General features: G+C 39.2%; 1 protein-coding gene across 7 annotated transcripts in view; it reads left to right on the plus strand.

Moving 5' to 3' along the window:
- The first annotated feature begins 3,128 nt into the window (after positions 1-3,128).
- usp48 (ubiquitin specific peptidase 48) overlaps positions 3,129-21,375 on the plus strand; it is a 228,428-nt gene continuing 210,181 nt past the window's right edge. For 6 of the 7 annotated variants that reach the window (XR_006031174.1, XM_042088884.1, XM_042088885.1 and 3 more), the window contains exons 1-4: positions 3,129-3,282; positions 3,693-3,827; positions 4,064-4,184; positions 19,148-19,289. Coding sequence is in view for 6 of the 7 variants with exons in the window: in XM_042088884.1 (XP_041944818.1) it covers positions 3,218-3,282; positions 3,693-3,827; positions 4,064-4,184; positions 19,148-19,289 (463 nt within the window). In the remaining variant the exon portion in view is untranslated. Of the gene's footprint in view, positions 3,283-3,687; positions 3,828-4,063; positions 4,185-19,147; positions 19,290-21,375 lie in introns of all 7 variants that reach the window. The other variant, XM_042088886.1, reaches the window with a different exon arrangement.

Below are 21,375 nucleotides of genomic sequence, written 5' to 3' on the forward strand. Positions count from 1 at the left end.
GCGGGCAATGGAGGTAGAAGATCATTTTCACATGCAGCATGCATATGCAACTTGGAGTGAGCTATAGTATTTCGAAAGGAACAAGTATTAAACGGTTTCTCGGTGAATGAGACCTTTAAGACTCACCATAGAGAATGAATGGGGGAAATTGCGGAGGTTATAGTTTAACGATGTCGTACTCCCGTGCGGGCCGGTTGCTATATACCACGGACATGTTTTGGGGGGCCACCCAAAATGAGGTGGCGGGCCGTAGTTTGGGGACCACTGTAATAGACACTTCAGTGGAAATACATTGATATTTTAAACAGAAATCATACATCATCACACATTTTTCGTTAAATTAAACAAGTTTTACTTTAACTGTTTCCCCTTTTGTTGATAAGAGAAACCACTTTCACTGCCAGTTTGCGTACATTAAAACAAACACACACACACACACACACACACACACACACACACACACACACACACACACACACACACAGCATGTGAGCAACAACTACATCATATTTACACAATTTTTTCAACAACTTATTTGGAATGGTCTTTGAAGCCACCGTCTTGCTTCCAGTTAGAAAAGCCTGATTCTGATTTGAAGACTGACGATGGGTCATTTGAAAGCGAAAATTACGGAAGGGTAGCAAAACACTAAAGATGGAATATTCCTACCATTTGAAGTCTTTGTATCAGAAGTCATTGAGTGGCCTCTTCCTATTTCCGTGCTGCATCTTGCGGAATACCAGTTTAGGAGAAGTTGCACAGAACCATCTGCTCTAGAATGGGAAATGTCTGGAGAGAAGAAAATGAAACAAGTTTGAGTAACTTAATTGTTATTAACTTTCATAACCCACTATCAACCTGGCGTTTCTAAAATGAATGACAAAATATGCTCACTGTAGTGGCAATAGGAAATAGCATCATACCATTAGGAGCAGCTAGCTTGGTGACTGGTGGTTCTGAAGACTGTGGGTTGAAGTCACCAGCTCCTGCACCATCCCAGTCTGTAGGTGAAACACAAATGCGTGTTTCACAAAATCCATGCTTGTATTCAGCATGTTGTCTGGCAACTGTAAAACCAGTTATTATTTTTTTTAAATCATATAAAGCTTGAGTTTATCTCAATGAAACTCTCCTTGTCCTAACACTTTGAGACAGAATTCATGCGAAGCCCATGAATCAAATAAACTCAGAATAGTGGTTAATAACTTTGCAATGACAGCTCACATTAACTACAAAAACGTAGCGTTAGCTATTAGGCATATTCTCATGTTCATGTTAGCAGCTGCCAAACGTTTTCCTCAAGCAAAAAAATCGTACGTTACTTACATTTGGTAAGGTGCACTAGCGCATGTAATATTATTAATTTCGGACCCCAAACAAACAGGATGTCCATTTCTCTGCATTTCATATAACACCATTTCAAACGCTTCATACATTACCTTTCCATACATAAAATCTATCAGCATGCTAACAAACAATCAAACCTCAACTCAAGTAACCTAACGTTAAGTTAATGTTAACAGTTAACTGACTAAGTCAGTTAACAGTTCACTGCAAGCTTGCTGCTGCTTCGTAATTTAATTGACAAACTTAACATATTGTGACAGCAACTAATAAATGTCCCTTTCACATAATGATGATAACCAACATAGAGATTTGTGACTCACCAAGAAACTTCTGTGGAGGATGAAACGCTGCCATCGGTTCTTCACGTTAGAATTCTAGCTGATACTTTCGTTAGCCAAATGTATCGGTTCTTTACGTTAGCTGATACTTCCGTGAGCCAAATGTATTGTTTCTTCACATTAGCAGAGACATTTCTGGTTAGCCAAATGTATTCTTTCTTTTACAGTTCACTGTGTGCTTTAGCTTTCAAGCTTCATAGGTGCATTACTGCCACCAGTCGTTTGGGAATGGAATTGCATCTCTGATCGTCGTTCTCAACAAGTTTGACACTTAGATTATTGATGATTGACGGTACAGGGGCCAGTCAGGGGCCAATGAGATTTCAGATGGGGCCCGGGCCCCTGTGGCCCCGCTCCTAGAACCACCCCTGCTGCTATCGCTGATACAACCTTTAAGGTCAATAAGTCTTTTTGTGGCAAGGGACCCAGGTGGTAGCCTAAGTGTGGCAAGTGACTTCAAATTTATTGCGTTTGTGCATACGTTAACTTACTGAATGGACAAGAATATGTTAGTTGTTTGGTCCCTGTTTTTTACTTGTGACTTTATGGCTTCTTAATTTAAAATTAATTTTCCCAAGAAACTTAACATTTTTTACTTTTCATATACTTTCACTGTGCGAGGTTTGATTGTGATAGGAGTAAAGGAAAAAAATAAGCCCATTAGGGTGTATTTTGGGCATAGGCCTATGCAAGGATACAAGGATACAAGGATACAAGGAAGTTTATTGTCACATGCATATAGTTACTGGAAGTAAGAAATGCAGTGAAATTATGTCTGGTGTCAGCCTATTTGTGCATTAATGGGGGGGGGGGGGTAAAAAGTGCAGTAGAAGAGGGGTTTAGTAGATTAAGTGGCAAGGGCTGCATAAAAAAGGTGGGGGAGGATTGGGATTGGGTGGGGGGCACCAACAAGGAGCACCCAAGAGCGATTAGTATATTGCTCATTTGCATATTCAAACTAATTTTCAAACAAACTTCTAATACAAAATGTTTTACTTTTCATGTAGACTTTCATTGTGTAAAGTTTTATTGTGGTAGGAGTAAAGGAAAAAATTAAGCCTATGCGGGTATATTTTGGGTAGCCTAATCTGAAAAAAAAAAAAGTTACTTTGCCTGGACTATTCTTAACCCGGATTGTTGTGGATGTAATATTTGATAACTGGAAAGAAATTACTTGAGTTGAATTAAACAATGATTCAAAAATCTTTGGTAATTTGGAGATTGGAGGGTAATTATTTAAATCATCACTATCTCTATCTAATCATCTATAAAGAAGTCACCGAATAACAAACAGCTTTGCTGAATAACATAGCTTTGCTTGCACTGTAATAATAATTTTTGCCAGCCTAATACGTTATAAGTTATTTAGAGCATCTCAGATTTTTTTTTTTCATACGGTTGCTTCAGCAAACACGTGAACATCAGAGGCTTTGCGTCACGCGCAACTGCAGAAACTGGAGCAAAGCTCCTTCTCTGAAGGGAGGAAAGTACTCATATCGCAACTGACGCAAGGGCGCTAAATACGAACTGGAATGAAATGTCATCACAAGTGCATTACATCTAACGTTAACGGTATTATCGGAAATGTAACATCGAGGTGAATCTCAAGATTCAATCTAACTGTTTAATTAAATAGACCTTGCTTGAACTTGAAGGCTATTTTGCAATTAGGCTAAGTTAGGTAGAAAATATCTGGCTAACGTTAGCGCTGTTTAAAGCTAACAAAGTAGTGCCAGCTAGTTAGCTGTACATGCTAACTCAGTAGCTACAAAGTTAGCATCACAGTCAGAGATACGTTACCAAAAGTACCGCTTAAGTTTTTCAGACTCTATATTTGAAGGGTGGGGTTCACCTTAGCCATTGATATTTGTGTTTCACAATTTGTATGATTGTATGATTAGTAAAACGTAGCTGGCTAACGTTTACCTAGCTAGCGGTGCCGTGAAGGCCGCGTGCATCCGCGACCTCTCCATCTTAACAGTCTGGGTTCTCTTATTGTAAGTGCAGGATGGCTCCTCGGGTACAGCTAGAGAAAGCCGCTTGGCAGTGGGTTGAGACGGTGAAACCAGAAGATATTAAAAACGAACATATCGAACAAGCTTATCGAATCGCTCTCTCAGCATGCAAAAGAGGAACATGCAGGTAAATATGTTGGTCATTGCATGTAACGTTAACGGTACATCAGACGTAGCTCTACGTTATTTGGTAATTATGTTATTGAAACTTACTTGTTATGTCTAAGTTTGCTGGGCTAACGAGAAAAACATGACATAGCAAATGTTTTGGTGTGAATTAATGATGTAACGAATGCTAACGTTAGTAAAACTGAAACGCAAAGTAGTAACGTTAGCCTGCACAACTGTTCTCATTGTGTGTAGGAGGAATTGCAAGGGGAACCCAAATTGCTTAATTGGGATTGGAGAACATCTCTGGTTGGGGGACATTGACGAGAACACCTTCCATAACATTGATGATCCCAGCTCAGAACGACGAGACAAGGTCTGGACTGTGTTTACAGTATTTTGAAAGCCTTCGAGATTATTTTGTGATGACCGGTTAATGTGTTGACTAGCGGGGGAGATTCAGCGGTAACATTTTAGCTTCTTTTAGCTTTTCATATTTTTGACATTCTATCAGAATGATGACATGCTTAACTATTACAGAAAACTGTCAAGCTCATCGACTCATTGCTCAAACTCATTTACTTTGTCTAACAGGATGAATTTTAATTTAAAATGAGAATATTCTATATTTGTGACGTTAAAAACATTACGAGATGCATCGATATTATTATTTGTTTAATTCGTTTAAAATTAATAGTGTACATATTTGGTTAAAATTGATTGCCTATTTTGTTTTTCAAAACTTGTGTTGTTTGGTCCAATCGATTGTGCAATCGATTTTCGAACGTAAAGTGACAGCCCTAGTATCAATACCAGTGGTGGACCGTGCGTTCAGTCGTTAGGCCTTCAATGATGACTATTTTTTGACAAAAAATAATAATGGGGGGGCGTTTTTGCATTTCAGCGTTAAAATGTGTAATTTCCCAGCATTTCGGTGAGGGCAGAGCCATAGAGCCATACTCGGGCGGAGGCAACTCGCCCTCGTCCATTAATTCCGTATAACAGGACACCTCGGCGGCCGTTATCCCTTACATGGCCGATGACCCGGCCATCATCCTTATCAGCAGCAAAGTGAATAGGCTGCTAGCCTAGGCTACTTATTTATCACCCATGTTCATTATACAATCTGCTGCCTGCTACTGTCCGGTGAAGACGTGCAATTTAGTCCATGTCATATTGAAAGTGAATACCAAGTGCGCTCAAGTATGGGTTTGTGCAGACTATTTTGAAATATTTTGGCTATTGGTTGCCTAACTTATGTTCATGACTTGAACGCACATATGGCACTGCCACAGGTCTACAATGATGTGTCCAAATCATTTAATAGTTTAATCTGATATCAGCAAACTTGCTTTAGACTGTTTGTAGGGCTCTCACTTAGCTGTAGCTTTAACGTTAACGTTACAGTGCAACTGTTTTAGGTTGTGCTGCTGCTCTGATTACTCAAAAGCTAATGTGGAACTACAGTAGGCTATCCTACAGTGTTTGCCAAATGTATTTATGAGAAAGTGTCTTAGCACACCACCATGATATTAAACATAAAAATCAAAAAATGTATTGCCCTATGCTGCTACTACTGCTTGTTGCCTATTCCATAATGTCTGATGGCCACGCCATGGATTTCACCAATAATGTCCACAAAACACAGATATATAAAAAGTCAGACTAACTAGCAGGGCAGGAGGAAACCAAGGCAAATGACAATTTCCACATAGATGCCGATCCAGACAGCTTCACCAAAGCCACATCAACTCACACACAACTTCAAGCTAGCATACAATCTAGTAACCAAGCACTGTGGTTTGCAAGCAGCACAAAAACACTTTTTTATATAGCAAAGGACCAGATTACAAGCATGTATTATAAGTCTATGTTATCAAATAAACATGAAACAAAACTTACCAATTCCTGCATAGGCTACTGACCAGCTACGTGCAGAGCTAGCTGACATTATGTGCATCTTGCTAACATGTAGTCCAGTTGACACTGTAACGTTACATGATACAATTTTGCTTAATGAAGGCTTATCAATATATATATTTAAAACAAAAATGGTAAATATACTTTCCATAGCTATAACCATAGCCATGTCAGTGTGACATCATGTACTTTTCCAGTGAATGTCAGTCTGACTGACAGAAGATGCTCACGAAGTTCCTCAAGTCAAATAGATAGCGTCAAAATTAGTGATGAACGGTTCCGGTATTCTTTTCCAACATTGCAGGCCCAACTGCAGTCAGACCTGCCTTCCTTGCCATAATAGGTCGATTTGATTGGCTAATCAGTCAGATGTAGCCATCAATCAACCCGAATCCAAACATGATTTCTAATGGTTGCTTAGGTGCCGAAAACGCAGTGATTCCTTGTGAAGGCCTGATGCGGGCCTTAACAAGGGAAGACATGCGATTGGATAAAAATGTATCGCACGCCCTCACTGTTTGTTCACACAATCTGTCAATCAAATATAGCGGACAGCGGTAGGATATGGTAGTAGCCTAGTGAAGAACGATCGGGAAGGAGAAGAAGAAGCGAATATAAATGGTAAAGTAAAATGTTATATTAAAGACACTATTATTTTTCATTCGTTTGAAAATAGTTAGGTATTCAGGGTTAGCTTACTTGCAGTTTCCCAAATATTAACAAAGTAGCCCTCACAAAAACGGTTTGGAAGTCGCAATCAAGTCTATATTTGCAATCATTAAGGGGAGTAGGAGGCTATATGAGCGCCCCCTTCTCTCATGTGTGCAGGGGAGACGTGTAGTAGGCTAATAATAAATAATTTTTACTGTAAGGTAATTAAAATATTCCGTAATATTTCAGTCAATCTTAGTGTGCTACAAAGGCATAGAAGTTCCTGTAGTTGGCAACATCACATTTCTTTGCCAAATAAATGAAAAGTAATTTGAAATCATCAACGTCTTCACTTTTGCTGTATCAAAATATCACCTTTCCTCAGAGGTGGTCTTAATATTGTGCTTAAAGTCAAGTCAAATTCTTTCAGTTTGTGCATGATTACATGATATAACTATACTAATACTGCAGTCGAAATGTTGGATAATTAAGCTATACATCATATGCTGAAGTATGGTATTTCTAAAGTGTTAAAGATTAAAAGAAAACATAACAAGAAAAACTGTACAGAACCGAAAACCGTGACCGAACTTAAAACTGTGATACGAACCGAACTGTGGTTCTTTTATTATTTGTTAATTATTTGCATGCAATAATTTTGACACTGACCTTCATCTAGCCTAATGTGCCTATTTAAAGGTAGGCTAATTCATTTTCAAAACACAACACCGAATGTAAATTAGCTGTAACAAACAATAAAGCACTTAACCACACACAAAGTACTATTTTACTGATTATAAAAATAGTAAACATGTAGGTACTTTATGATGATGAACCCAGGATTTACCTGCACACTACAAAAGTGCATCCAATTCAACACAAATGACACCTGGAGGAGGAGTGCCTCCATTTTCTAGATATTTTAGGATTTCGCCGTGGTATCGTTTCAGTATCGAGTATTGTGATATTTATGGTAGGCATTAGGGCTTTGACTCGTTAACTTCGTTATTCGAATATAATTCGATTATTTTAAAAATTAAAGATATTCGAACGAATTTTAGGGATCTCTTAATATTCGAACCTGTAGCCTATGGAGATAATTTCTATAAATGTATTTGGTTGTAAACGTTCTTTTCAATTCAGATTCCGAGGTTTTTTTCACGCCTGGTGAAGTAAAATCGCGAGCTCATTAGCAAGACTATTATTGGTCAGCTGGGCTCCTGTAGGTGAAGTTAGCATCCTGGCTGGTTCGTGCTTAGTGAGCTCACACATAGACATAATAGACACTTTTATTTTAAACTTAACCTTCCTCTGATTTTAATCACCTCAGTTATCAATCAAAGAATCATGAAAAACACTCAAATAAATAAATGTGCAGATAAGTCTGAATGAAAAGCAGCACTGGTTGAAGCCTGGAAATATTGTAAACAAAGTAGGCTAACGTTAGCTTAATTTGCTAGTTTATCATAGTCTGGTTAGACTGTTCAGTTTCCATACGTGTGTTTAAGTTTCAAATAAATACTTTTTCTCCTTGGGACAGGCCCGTTTGAGTCTTGGAAAATACTTTTCCATTTGCATCGGGATAGTGTTAATTTCGTCAGACGAGACGAGAGGAAATATGTTAGTCAACGACCTTTTTTTTCATGACTAAGACAAGACGATGAAGAGACGGCAGTAATGTCCTGAAACACTGACTAAGACTATCTTAAGATGCATTATTGTTTTTGTTAAGATAAAATCTCCCTTCATGTTCGTCTACAAAATGAGAAGACAGAATATCTAGCTGTTATGTTTTCAAAATATTCCGAATGAGTTCATACGCAACAGCTTTCCTGTAGGCTAGTCTACGTGCTGCTGCTGCAACCCTGTGGCTGCAACACGAAACTACATGTAACAAGAACACTGGAGATTTCTGCCAGAGTTAGCAAGCTAACTACCTAAGCTTTATGCCACAATGCTACATACCCAGAAGTTGAAGCTTCTCTCATACAAATTAACATCCCCCAGAATGTCCATACGAAAATGTTCAGCATGTAATGTCAACTATTCATCTAGTTAGACTGATGATGCAAAGTTTGCTAGCAAGTAAGCTAATATGGAAAGTTCGCTAGCAAGTTAGCTATGGCTAAGATGGAGAGTCTGTTTGGGGAATGTGTTGTGTTTGGGCGCATATCGCCATCTAGCGAGGCCGAGTAAAACATTAATAGTTTGGCCTACGACCTTGCTTATTGTCTTTGCACTTTGCTTATTGTGTCAGAGGATTCATACTGTATGATTTAAACTGGCATATCTTACATAGACAGTGTTGCAGAACTGTTTGGATTTACATACAAGTTATATTGCAAACAACTCATCTATATTATATTTTACCACGTCTGCTCGCTGACCACTTGGGATAGCTTGCAGACCACCAGTGATCCCCAGACCACACTTTGAGAAACACTGGTCTACGAATATGACAGTGGTCCAGTCAAATCTTTTACTGTCTATGGTCAAATCCCAGCCGAGCTATAACTGTAGCTCGACTTACCTGTGCATGTAAACATACTGACTGACAAAAAATCAGAATGAGTAATTATAATAGACGAGTAGCCCTGTCGACACACAATATTGTTGGAAAATTGAGATGTGTGAAACACTATTTGACTCAAATGGTAATCAGAAATAATTTGTTATAAAAAAGACTAAAATGTGTTGACTAAAACTGACTAAGACTAAGATACCTTTAGTTTTCTTTTGACTAAAACTAGACTAAAATGACGAGACTTTTAGTCGACTAAAACTTGACTAACAAAAATGATATTTGAATGACTAAATATGACAAAGACTAAAAAGGACATTTCGTCACAAGACTAAGACTAAATTAAAAATAGGTGACAAAATTAACACTACAACTATTTGGATTGAGATGATTAGAACTTAGCAGTCAATTTGAATGCAACAGTTTTGAACAAATTCGTGCAGCATGCTAATGATGCTAACCGGATTTAATAGCAATTTAGCCAGTCGTCTTGCACGATTAATGTTTGGATTACATGTGCATGCTGAGGAGGGATGCGCCTGTTGAGAGGGAGAGAGAGAGAGTGCACGGGGCAAGGAGAGTCTGTGTTGAGGTAGGCCTACTTCTATCGCCTACTCTGGTAGAGTTTGACATACTACAATGCAAGATATATTTAGCATATTTATTTATGGACAACGTAAGGCAGGAGGTGTGTGTTTCTTTTAATTATGAATGTTCTATTGAACGTATTTTTTATTGATATCGATTACATGTCTATTGCGATACATATTGCTATCGTTTTATCGCCCAGCCCTATGCTCAATAATAACAATTTTAACACACGCATACTCAGCCTTTCGTGCACATAGTCTATTGACATTGACTGATACACTGCCCTCTGGTGGACAGAACATATAGAACTTAAGTTTGATGCCAATATCGGTCTTACTGAAGACATTTAATGGTTAAAATATTATTAATACATATTCGAATATATTTGAATTTTAATATTAATAAACAAACGAACTTCGAATATGATTTTTGGGCAAAAGTCAAAGCCCTAGTAGGCATTGCATCAAAGTCAATTTTGGTATTGTGACAACAAAGTAAAAGTACCTTAAAAGTATGATTTTATATTAAACTTGTTGCTTCTAAGGCTGGGCGATAAACTGGATATACTCGATATATCGCAGTTTACCGTATGTGAGATACATTAAAGTATTATATTGCAAATATTTCACGTCATCATTGTTTTAAGCGGCAACACTTGCTTTGCCATTTCGTGTCCCTATCTCTCTACACTTAACCTTGCTCCCTCTCTCTCAGTAACAACGTGAACAACGCGTCACACACTTGCTAACCAATCCTGAACAGTTTATTCAGAAGAGGGTGTGATGTCAAGGTGTATATGAGAAGAAGTAAACTTTCAGTTCAACAGTGGTGGTAGTGTCACTGTCTATGGGTAGCATAGGCTAGTGCTAGTGTTGTTCAACAATGAACTAGGTTCATAGAAGATGGAAGCAGTTCCAATTTGTTTTGGAAACGAAATAGCAATGGATTTTGAAACCAAAATCAAATATGAAACCATTATTCGGATCATGCATGGGAACTGTGAGATGAGATGGACCTATTTATCAAATATAAAAGCAGGACAAGGGTTTCCTCTCACTCTTCTTCATGCAGCAGATCTAACTTTACCTTCCCATAATTTGGAACGTAGGCTACTTAGAGCGTGTGCACGCATGAGAGAGAGACACAGAGTCAGTCAGTTCCAGGGTTAGGCATGGCATTGTTTGCATTACCTATTTAGTATAAGAAAGTTATAAGGAAATCATAAAGGCAACAAGGCAGGGGCGCAGGAACGAGTTTCAAAGTGCAGGGGCCAGATAACGACCCCCCCCCCCCCCCCCCCCCCCCCCAAGTCGTGTGCGCTGTATTTTCTCTTTCTTGCGCAAACAAAATGTGTGCGTTTCAAATAGCCTGCGTAATTCTGCTTCATAAAGTTGAACAAACGTGGTAATTTTACAGATAAATAGAAATAGCCTACTGTCATGCAGTTTATGGGGTAGGCCAACCTGGAGTGAATTTACACACGGGAGACTTTCTCTAGGCTACTCGTAGCTGAGCAGAATTGGGTGTAACGTGTCAGTAATCACGTTACAGTTCCTACAGTGTGCGAGCAAAGATATTCAGAATTCTGGGAGGGCGACAAGAATATTGGCAAAAAAAAAATTAAATTCAACAGAGTAGGCTATTTGTTACCTTACTACTGAGTGGGAAACTGTGCACAACTAACTAGCTAATGACTAGTCTGATGTCAATCACACCACAAATTGATTCCCAAAAAAATATCAGGGTGTTAGTCTATAGGCTACAAGCTAGGACTGCCACTGTTTTCAGTGTGAAGAAGAGCATCTAGTATTAATAACAGAAGGAACACAACTCGCAAGCGCACTTCACTCAAAGCAGTTCAATGTTTTGCAAGTTGTGTGCGTGTCATCATTCAACATTGTGAAGGAGGGTGCGCAAGCTGGGCAGCAGCGCTTCCATGAAGCAATTTTTAAAAGCAGTAGGAAGTGCCGTGTTCATTAACTTTTGAAGGCAGCTTTCAGTAGCCTAAGACAAAGCATTGATTAGCTATCTGTAAGAAATGCCTGGTAGGCCTACAGCGCAACCTGGTTTGGACTAGACTAATGTTTCCCAACTGTCAATAATTAAATAATAAATAAAAGGGGACAATATTGATAACGATGTCCATAGAAACATTTCAATGCAATAACGCAAAAGTAGCCTAAGGTGTTAATCCCCATAGAGTAAAGATGTAATGCAATAGATTACATTTTTTTTACAGTAGCGAGTAATGTGTAGGCCTTATACATTACTAAATACTAATTACAAACGACCCCAACACTGAGTAGCCATACACCTGCAGGCGCAAATGTCTACAGACGCTAATAATTTCAGATAGGACCACACACACATTTGCCAGGGCTTCAGCCCCGCATGTAATTTCAAAAGTAGAGCCTAGGCTATTAGAAGTTAAACAAATCATACCGTAGACTATTTGAGTGCGGTTCATGACGCTGCTTATCAAACTAGACGCAGCAGGTCTCTTTCAAAATGTCCCTTTACAATTGCAGCTGCTTCCGATTGTTTAATTTTCAGAAAGTAGCCTACATGACGGCATTTTTGAGCTAGTGAGTCAGATTTTTGGCTTCTGGTAGTAACTTGCTAATTAATTAAAGCAAGACTTGAGTGATATCACAAATTTGAAAGGAAAAATATGAAGGCAACAAGTGACGGGCGAGGCTAGAGTTGGAGGGATATTGTGTCCTGTTGCTGTAAAGGACGAGCCCAATCGCCTATTTCTCAGTTGTGTAATAAAAGCAGTATCATCATGCAGTGGTCGAAGTTTGCCAGGGCGGATAAGCATAGTTGTAAAGGGCATGAATAAAAAAGGCAAAAAACTTCCTTTGCTGAACCCAAAATGTAAATAATAATTCTATCTTAACGAAACAACTCTAAATATCAGAGTGGGATAGGTTGGGATATTGTAGAAATTTCACTTAAATTGCAACCGCAACATGCCTGCTTGCTGACGTTCAAACGACAACGAAAAAGATATCAAAGCACTTTTTGCGTTTGAATGTAGCATGAAAAATATTTTAAACAGCTGGACAAATTATTTAGCTAATTGATTATAGCCTGTACACCAGCAAATTGTTGAACATTTACTTGTACAAGGACATTGACAGTTGCCCAGCCTAACGAGCAGATGTCGCAAAAGACATCGAAAGACGCAATTAATCAGAAATAAATAATGTAATCTGTAGACTGCAGCGCTATTTTTTTAACAAACTGCAAGCAACAAGAGGGTTGAAACGGCAACAATAGTATGGGGAATCGTGCAATTTTAGGAACGGTTCATATAGATTTTTGCAACTGGTGATTTTTTACTTGCTAGGACCCCATTGAATGCAAAACAACCTGTTTCCAATTTTTTTCTTCATTTTCAGTGCCAAAATTCAAGATGGTGGACAATATATGCAGAAAAATAATATAAAGGCTTAAAGTGGTCAATTCTTTTGATAAATATACACATAATAAGGTAGACAAGTGAGATACAGACTATTTACAAAAGATGTATTGCATCATTTGCCAAGAAATTTGGAGAAAAAATGGGAAAAATAAAAAAACATTAAAAAAATCTGCATTTTGTTTCATTATTGAAGAGTTCAACAAAACATTGTCACTCAAGTATTTATCCTTACCACTGTCACTGTCTTTTTAATATTGGTGCACATCTCCTCAGAGCCTTCACACCTGCAAAGTTGTGTGAATGGTAAGTTGTTACTCTTGCAAGAACAACTTCTACTGCATTGGCTGGCAAGACAACAGCACTTCACAAGCTCCACAACAGCCTGTGGTGCTGGTGGAAGTTTTGACAGAACAGGAGCCCATTGCCCATCAACAATTTGCCTCCATCCCAGTGATAGTGAGTCAAGAATCTTTGGAGCAGGCACTGTATCTTGTGCCCAAACATTTGCTTGCCTGTGTGCTCTCAGAATTTCAATTTCAACTTAATTTCACTTATAGAGCGTCAAAACATTACCCATGTCTCATGGCGCTTTACAGAGTGTTAAACATTCAGACAGAGCCAATGAGTAACAGGGGCGAGGAAAAACTCGCAAGAATTGGAGAAACATATCGGATGAAACCCTAAGCAGATCCACGACTCAAGGGCCTGACCCATCTGCCTGGGGTCAGTTACAGGACAGTAAGGTCTATATACAGAGAATAGAACATGGTATTTAAAGCCACCTGAGGTATATGTTACAAAGTGGTTAGATGGTTACATAACCAGTATGATAATGCATGAATCCTATTTAGTGTTAAGTTCAAATAGTCCAGTGTAGGGGATGAATTGTCCATAGGGATTAGGAGTTGTCATCGAGCAAGTAGTGGGTCTCTAGGCTGCGCGGGCAGGAATCCGAGCATGGGGACAGCAATAGGCGATGGTAGGACAATCATAGGGATGGGATTTCCCTAGTTCCCGAGTTCCACTGAAGGGCTTTAGCTGTTTGAAAACCATGTTTTGAGGAGCTGACACACACATTTCTCACATCCAGCTAACACGTCTGGAGATGGATGAGGACCTACTACAAGCCTACAAAGTGTGTTAATGACATCATCATGACTTGATTGACTTGAAACAGAAACCTTTCCTTTCCCACGGGATAAACAGTAAATGGCGGGACAAACGGTTGTCTTTCAATTTCCTGACAGGATATAGGATACCTGATAGGTCCACCGACTCTATGCACGATGTGATTGGCTGGACCAAAAGTTTGGTTTTTCCACCTCACAAGCCAACGGAGAGTTGCTAGACCCTGGCTAGAAATTACATTTGCTGCCACTAGGGTGCGTCAAGATTTCTAGGCTGAGATGTATCTTTTGTCGACGTTCTCCAGTGCCCATGATAATGAGACTGTCTTTGTTGATGTCTGGTACCCTGCGAAGGGCAAGCACCAAGACATCTGTGTGACGTGTAGATATGTGGGGTTTTGCCAAAATGACTTACTGCTACTGCCACCTTTGTGTGTGTGAACTGTGACTGGCAGTTTACATAGTTCAACAGCTTTATGAGCAAGGTAGAGGACGAGGTTGGCTTTGGTTTCCTTCGATCCCAGAAAGCTTTAAAGTCTTTGATTGGTGTAGTCTTGTATTTTGTATCCCTTATCATGTGCTTTTTCCCATTGTATCGACCTGTCTCGTCCTGTCTTTCATGGAGTTTGTGATGGTATAGTTGTTAAATAATAAGTAGCCTATATGTCATTGTAGCCTCGTGCCTCACTTTCAACATTTTCAAAGAAGCATTCTGCCAGATCTTAGCAACAGTTCATGTCACTTTTCCTGACAACCATCTCCTGCACAACAGTCATGCCATCTATTAAGATGCTATCCAATGTGTGTGTTAATTGCACTGAGCTACTCTCTGTAGATTGTTCAGATGATGCTGTTTCTGAAAGCAGTCACAATTCATGGATGAAGGCAGACTTAGCTGTAGTGGGCAGCATTAGGCTTGCATATAATCAACAAATTCATATGTTCCCACAATTTCCTGCAAGTCCTGTTAACAGAATTATTGAAGACCAAAGAGCTCATTGTGGACTTCAGGAAGTCTAAAGCTAGCACACACCCTCATTCTCATCAATGGGACTGAAGTGGAGTGTATCACCAGCTTCAGATTTCTGGGTGTCCACATCTCTGAGGACCTCTCTTGGACCCTCAACACCTCTACCCTGATAAAGAAGGCTTACCAGCGTCTCTTCTATCTGAGGAGGCTAAAGAAGGTCCACCGCCTCCTCAGATCATGGTGAACTTCTATCCCTGCACCATCAATCGTATCCTTACCAACTGTGTCACAGTTTGGTATGGCAACTGCTCTGCCCACGACCGAAAAGCATTGCAGAGGGTGGTGAAAACTGCCCAACGCATCACCGGTTCCTCACTCCCCTCCATTGAGGCCATCCAGGGCAAGTGATGCTTGCATAAGGCGCACAGCAGGTTCAGAGGAAGCTTTCCTGCAGCTGAACTCTAGCTCTGCATCCTGGTGACAACCAACCTACAAAGCCACCCCCGCCCGATGCCTCCTTGCCTGTGTCTGTTGAGGTGTCCACGACCATAGCAATCTTGACAGGGACAACAAGGAGGCAGAACCCCCCCCCCCCCAATGTATGTTGTTTATACATTGTTCACATTACATAGCCATATTTATTCTGCTCTTATAAAGTAACTGCTAACATACACTGCACATATTTATATTGTATTGTATATCACATTGCACATTTCTCCTTTTTTGCACTTCTGGTTAGACGCAAACCACATTTAATTGTCTTCATACTTGTACTCTGCAATGACAATGAAGTTGAATCTAATCTAATCTATTGTGGTGAGTGCAGAACATTACTTTAATTCAAATGATTATTAAGTTATGTGAAGGAAACTTTTAATCAATCAATGTGTTTTTCCGGGTATGCCAATAAATAGCATAATGGTGGTTACACCAATCACTGGTTGATAATCATGACATCTCATGTCACCCATGGTCATATTTATTACCTAAGTCATTCAATTTTATTAGAAAGTGCATGTATATAATGATAATACCTAACATATATCCATTTAAAATGTTTAAAAAGGCGATTATTTGCAATTTTTGGTGATATATCCGCCATCTTGGATTTTGGACCTGTGCAGTCCGGGAAAAAATTGGAAACAGGTAGTTTTGCTAACTATAGAGTCTGAAGAAGTGAAAAAACATAATTTGCAAAAATCTATATGAAATGTTCCAAACACCTTTTTTTGCTACATATCGCCCTGCACTACAAGTTGTTTTACTTCCCGTATGCGCTCATTATAAAGAAAGTTTAACATGTCCCAAAAACAGCTAGCAATTAATTTCCAAATGTCTTATCAACAAGTCTTGCCAGGAGCAACACCTTGCAAAAAAAAAGAAAAAAGATAAAAATAGGCCTAGGCCTAATAATGGTTGGAATGGAAAGATGCAAGTTATGTTTTAAAAACAAATGCTCCCGTTACCCCGCAGGGGTTTCAAAGTAGCCTACACCCAGCCTAAGCCTACTTCAGAACACCTCATCGACTGTCTGTAGAGGCTACAACTTCGATTCAATAAAAAGATTTCTAAAGAAAAACGTCGCATCATTACTCCTGCCTGGATTTGAACTCAGGACTGCCTGAAAGTTGCAGACCTGTTCTGGAAATACGTGCATTAACCCACTCGACCGTCAGACAACGCTAGCTGCATCGAGTATTGGGTAGGACCGCCACAGCGGACTCGTGCTGCCCCAAAGCGGCTGCAGTTGTACTTACATTTCACGTAGCTGCGTGAATCACATTTTTTTTTGTGAGTGAAGTGTCCATTTTTAACTAGTGCCCACTGTAAACCCATGAAGCCATGCAAAAAGAGAAGTGAGTTACTTTCACCTCTGCTTTTACATGCAAATATAAAATGTCATGCAAATATAAAATAGAAACCATCTGTGAATAACCAAGAATGTTTTAATGCAGATATTATTTGCAGGGATTGGACTGGTATGATTTAGCCTAGCCTACTGCATCGTACTGGTATGATTTAAAACATCACTGGACGAAAATGAGAAATCATGAATTCTTTTAGAGTAAATATCGTATATTGTAAAATAGACCATATCGCCCAACCCTAGTTGCTACCTCAAATAATGTTTTCGTTTTTAATAGATAATAAAAAGATCTTAAGAAATATGTAGCATTTTCCTATATAAATGCTTTTAAAATTAGTTTTTAGGTTCTGGGACAGCAATATGCATGAATTCAGTAAAATAACCTAAATATATCATTCAGATTTTTGTTATAAATATCAATAATTTTGCTAATAATAAGAGTAAGTAAAACATCTGGGGCCGTATTCACAAAGCCTTTTATCTTACCACTAGGAGTACTCCTAAATGGCACTAAAAGATTTTAGCTAGGAGTTTTCTCTTAAAAGTTATTCACAAAGCCTTTCAGACCTACTCTTGGTAAGGAAAAATGACAACTCCTAAACTAAGAGTGAGTCTTCGTTGCTATGGATGACGTCATTACTCATGCACGAGCTTGACTGACGTGACCACCTTAATTGGCTGATGATTGTAATTGTAATGTGGGAATGATTCCAAACACCTCCCCTACGATGATGAGTGACAGGTGACAGGTCTGAGAATATGTGCGCTACACAAGCATTGTGAAGGACGGAAGATGATGAATAACTGAATAAATAGTCTAAATGAATAAAGAGTAAGGCAAAACAATAGCCTAGTAGCCTAATGAAACATTGATGGAGGATCTTTGCAACATTATTAAATTAATCTGTCACCATATCTATGTCTACGTTTGCAAAGAGGAGAATATTTTAATTTGATTCACAATGAAACGTTACATTTAATTTATATGTTGACAATGGGTAGTTTTGGTTGTTGTTGGTGGCGTTATTGCATCCCTTTTATGCCTACAATGCAAAATTGTTTCCTTGCGATTGCAATCTCCTGTAGCCGCATACGCATTTCAAAACATTGCGACGTGAAATGCCACAAAAAGCGGTTTGTGAATAGGTCTTAGTAAGTTAGGAGTCCTCTCGACTTCTTTTAAGCTGTCCCAGACTTCGGTGCTTCTTTTAGGTCTAAAATGCTTCATGAATTACTTTTAGTGAAAAAAATTAGGAGTCATAAAGTTTGGAGTGACACGCCCATTATTTTTAGGCGTTGCTCCTAAATTCACCAGTTGGGAGCTACTTTTAGCCTTAAAGGAAAATTCCGTTTTTTAGCACTTTAAGGCCCTTTTCTGGTTTGTTTTGGATGAACTAGAGTGGTGGACACAGACATTTGACGATTGGTCCTGTCTCGACTTTTCTGACTCGTTTTGAATCGCCTTTGACTTCTCAGGGTGGCTGGCAATGGGCATCATGTAGTAGGCTACTCAAACATGTCCTAAAACAACTCTTAACATTCGTTTTCAAAACTCTGCAACTCACCGAGTGGTTAGTGGTGTTCGTTGATTATTAAAAACAAATATAACGGCGCAATTGTATGATTTAAATCCTCTGCTCACGCTAGCTAGCCTTCTGAGACGAGCGAAAAGACTACAACCAAACGTAAACAGCCCCTTTTTCCGTTTCAATAGGATTTTACAAAATGCCAAATAAAAGATGACAGAAACTGTATTTCGCTACGCTACTTGTTTTGGAACATCAACGAACACCACTAACCACTCGGTGAGTTGCACAGTTTTGAAAACGAACGCTAAGGGTTGTTTTAGGACATGTTTGAGTAGCCTACTACAGTATGCCCATTGCCATTGCCATTAGCCTACTACAGTATGCCCATCTCAATTTTTGAGACATGGTTATGGTTCATGCAAAAAACCCCAAAAATAACATTGAAAAAAATCCAGAGAGAAGCAATGGACAGAATTTGTTGAAATCCCACAAATCTCCCATTGACTGAAGCTAGGCACTTTCATTTACGGCTCCTGCTCTATCCTCTCTGAAGACCAGACACGAGACTGTGGATGTTTGTGTGGTCTCAATTTCAGAACCTTTGCACCCCATTATCATATGTCATATATGTTACTGTTATACAATATTCTCAGTTGTGGTGAGTTGTTAAATTGTAGTTTAAACATGGTGTTAAAGGCATAATGTTTTGAAATAATGTGGTGTTATCTTTTCTCAGAATACATTTGTGGGTTTAACAAACCTGGGTGCCACCTGCTACGTTAACACCTTCCTCCAAGTTTGGTTCCACAACTTGGAGCTCCGTCGGACCTTATATCTCTGCCAGAATTCCTGGGTTGATGGACAGAACATAGACTCAGGTTAGCCACATTTGGGACCTAAATATTAGCTAGACCAACTTTGAGCAAAGTCTGAGACGGTTCAGCAACTACAGTATTTTTCTGGATTTTGTCTGATTTGACATGGAATGACCCAGGTATGCTATGTTATGTTAAGTGTGAAGTTGTATACAGTACCCTCCAAAATGATTGCCACCTTTGGTAAAGTTGACTAAAAACAGGTATAAAAAATAATCTGTTGGTGATTTATTGTAATTTCACAACGAAAACAACGAGGGAAGATCCAACCTTGAAGGGAAGCAAATTTATTTTGAGAAAAAGAAAAATCTCATAAAGAAGTAAATATTTTTAATAAGCAGGGGTGTCACAATTATTGACACCCCTGCTTGTAATACCTTCTTAATTAAGCCTCCCTTTGCCAATAAAACGGCTTCTCCAATGACACCCTCATGACCTACTTTTAGTGTCTTGGCAGAGATTGACAGATTTCCTTTGAAAATGTTTTTCTTGGGATTTATGATACCATAGACCACACTTCCAGACAAAGTCAATGTACCATTCAGTAACTCCTGCCGTTTACATTGGTAAGTAAATGACTAGACGGTAGAAGAGCTTTTACCTGGCATGCCCTCTAAATAATCTATTGGCAGTGAGGTCACTTGAAGATTTTTTGTGATCCCAAGATGACTTTATTTTCATGCCTTAGTGAAATTGAAAGTCATGAACTACTTCTGAAAGTTCACAGACACTGATTAACGTAAAGGGACACTTCACCCATTTGCATTAAGCTTTGTATCATTAGAAACCCAGTCATGTTTTTGAATGGTCATGCATCATTCCCTCATGGGAGAAATACGGATTTCAATTTTGCAGTTCCTGCTTTCATTGATGTAAAAATCATCATTTTGCGTCATTGAAAGCAGGAAGTCCCATATCTTTGTGGAGGGGGTAAGACTACAAACACTCATTTTTCCAGGGGGCGGGACCCACTCACACTACAGACCTATTACAGATCAGTGGGTCACTTTCAGAAACTAAAAAGATAAGAGCTGCCATCTTTTTTTTAAGCTAAGCTACGAATCCGATATCCATGGCTGCCTGTACAAGCCGCAATATTGCAGGGACAGGAGGCCTGCAGCAAGACCTGCCTGTCAGTTAGTAGAGAGCCCGGACCGGCTCGAGCTAGGGCGGACTGGTCTTGGTCCTCTCGCGAAATCGGCTGAGGAATCGTCAGTAAGCCTATGTATTTGGATGTGCGGTGGCCTTACCCAGGTAAAAACAGAAAGAACTAACGTTTTGTACTAGACTACTTTTATACTTGCAATTATACAACAATTGGGTTCCATGGAACTCTATTTATTTGTTTCTGATTGGCCGAGAGACGTTCCATGAGTTAGAATATCCCTTGACATTTCAACTCAGACTTTGCAGAGCTAATAATAAATCACTCCGCGATACAATGCGAAGTCAACTCAATGTAAGTAAGATAAACGAGGATGCTAATTGTTCTCAGCATTGCCAGCATTGTGTATAATATGATTGTCACTTGGAGGAGACTTGTAGATAACTGACGTTAGCATAGTTAGCTAACTGCTGCTAACGTGCTAGCATCATCACGTCAGGCTGTGCACAGTAGTGTAACATTTATTCACCATAAATTAATAAAGTTTAGTGGTCTGCAATGTAGGCTATGTTTCCGTTTTTTGCAGTACCATGTCCCTTACATGACATGGCCCAGTGTCCTTGTAACATGCATGCAGCAAACCTAGAATGTGATTTCAGCCCGACTTTCAACATTTCTTTCAAGAAGACACGTAAATCACAAAGACCCATAACAAGGGATCTGGAATGTTGGTTACCTAGCAACCAAGACGCTGTCTATTGAAAAGGGAACTATTTTTTGATGCGTAAGAATGATGTCGAAATGAACATTTTTAAACAATAATGGGGTGTTTTCAGATTATTTCGTTTGTGGTAGAATTGTTGTATAAAAGCAATATAGCACTCGTGATCGTGGGATTGGTCATGGATATTCCCACGGCTGTTGTTGCCTGCGCCACTCGGACTTCGGCCTCGTGGCTACGGCCGAACAACAACCAGTCGAACC

Source organism: Alosa sapidissima, chromosome 4 (assembly GCF_018492685.1).
Source record: "Alosa sapidissima isolate fAloSap1 chromosome 4, fAloSap1.pri, whole genome shotgun sequence".
Classification (NCBI taxonomy): domain Eukaryota; kingdom Metazoa; phylum Chordata; class Actinopteri; order Clupeiformes; family Clupeidae; genus Alosa; species Alosa sapidissima.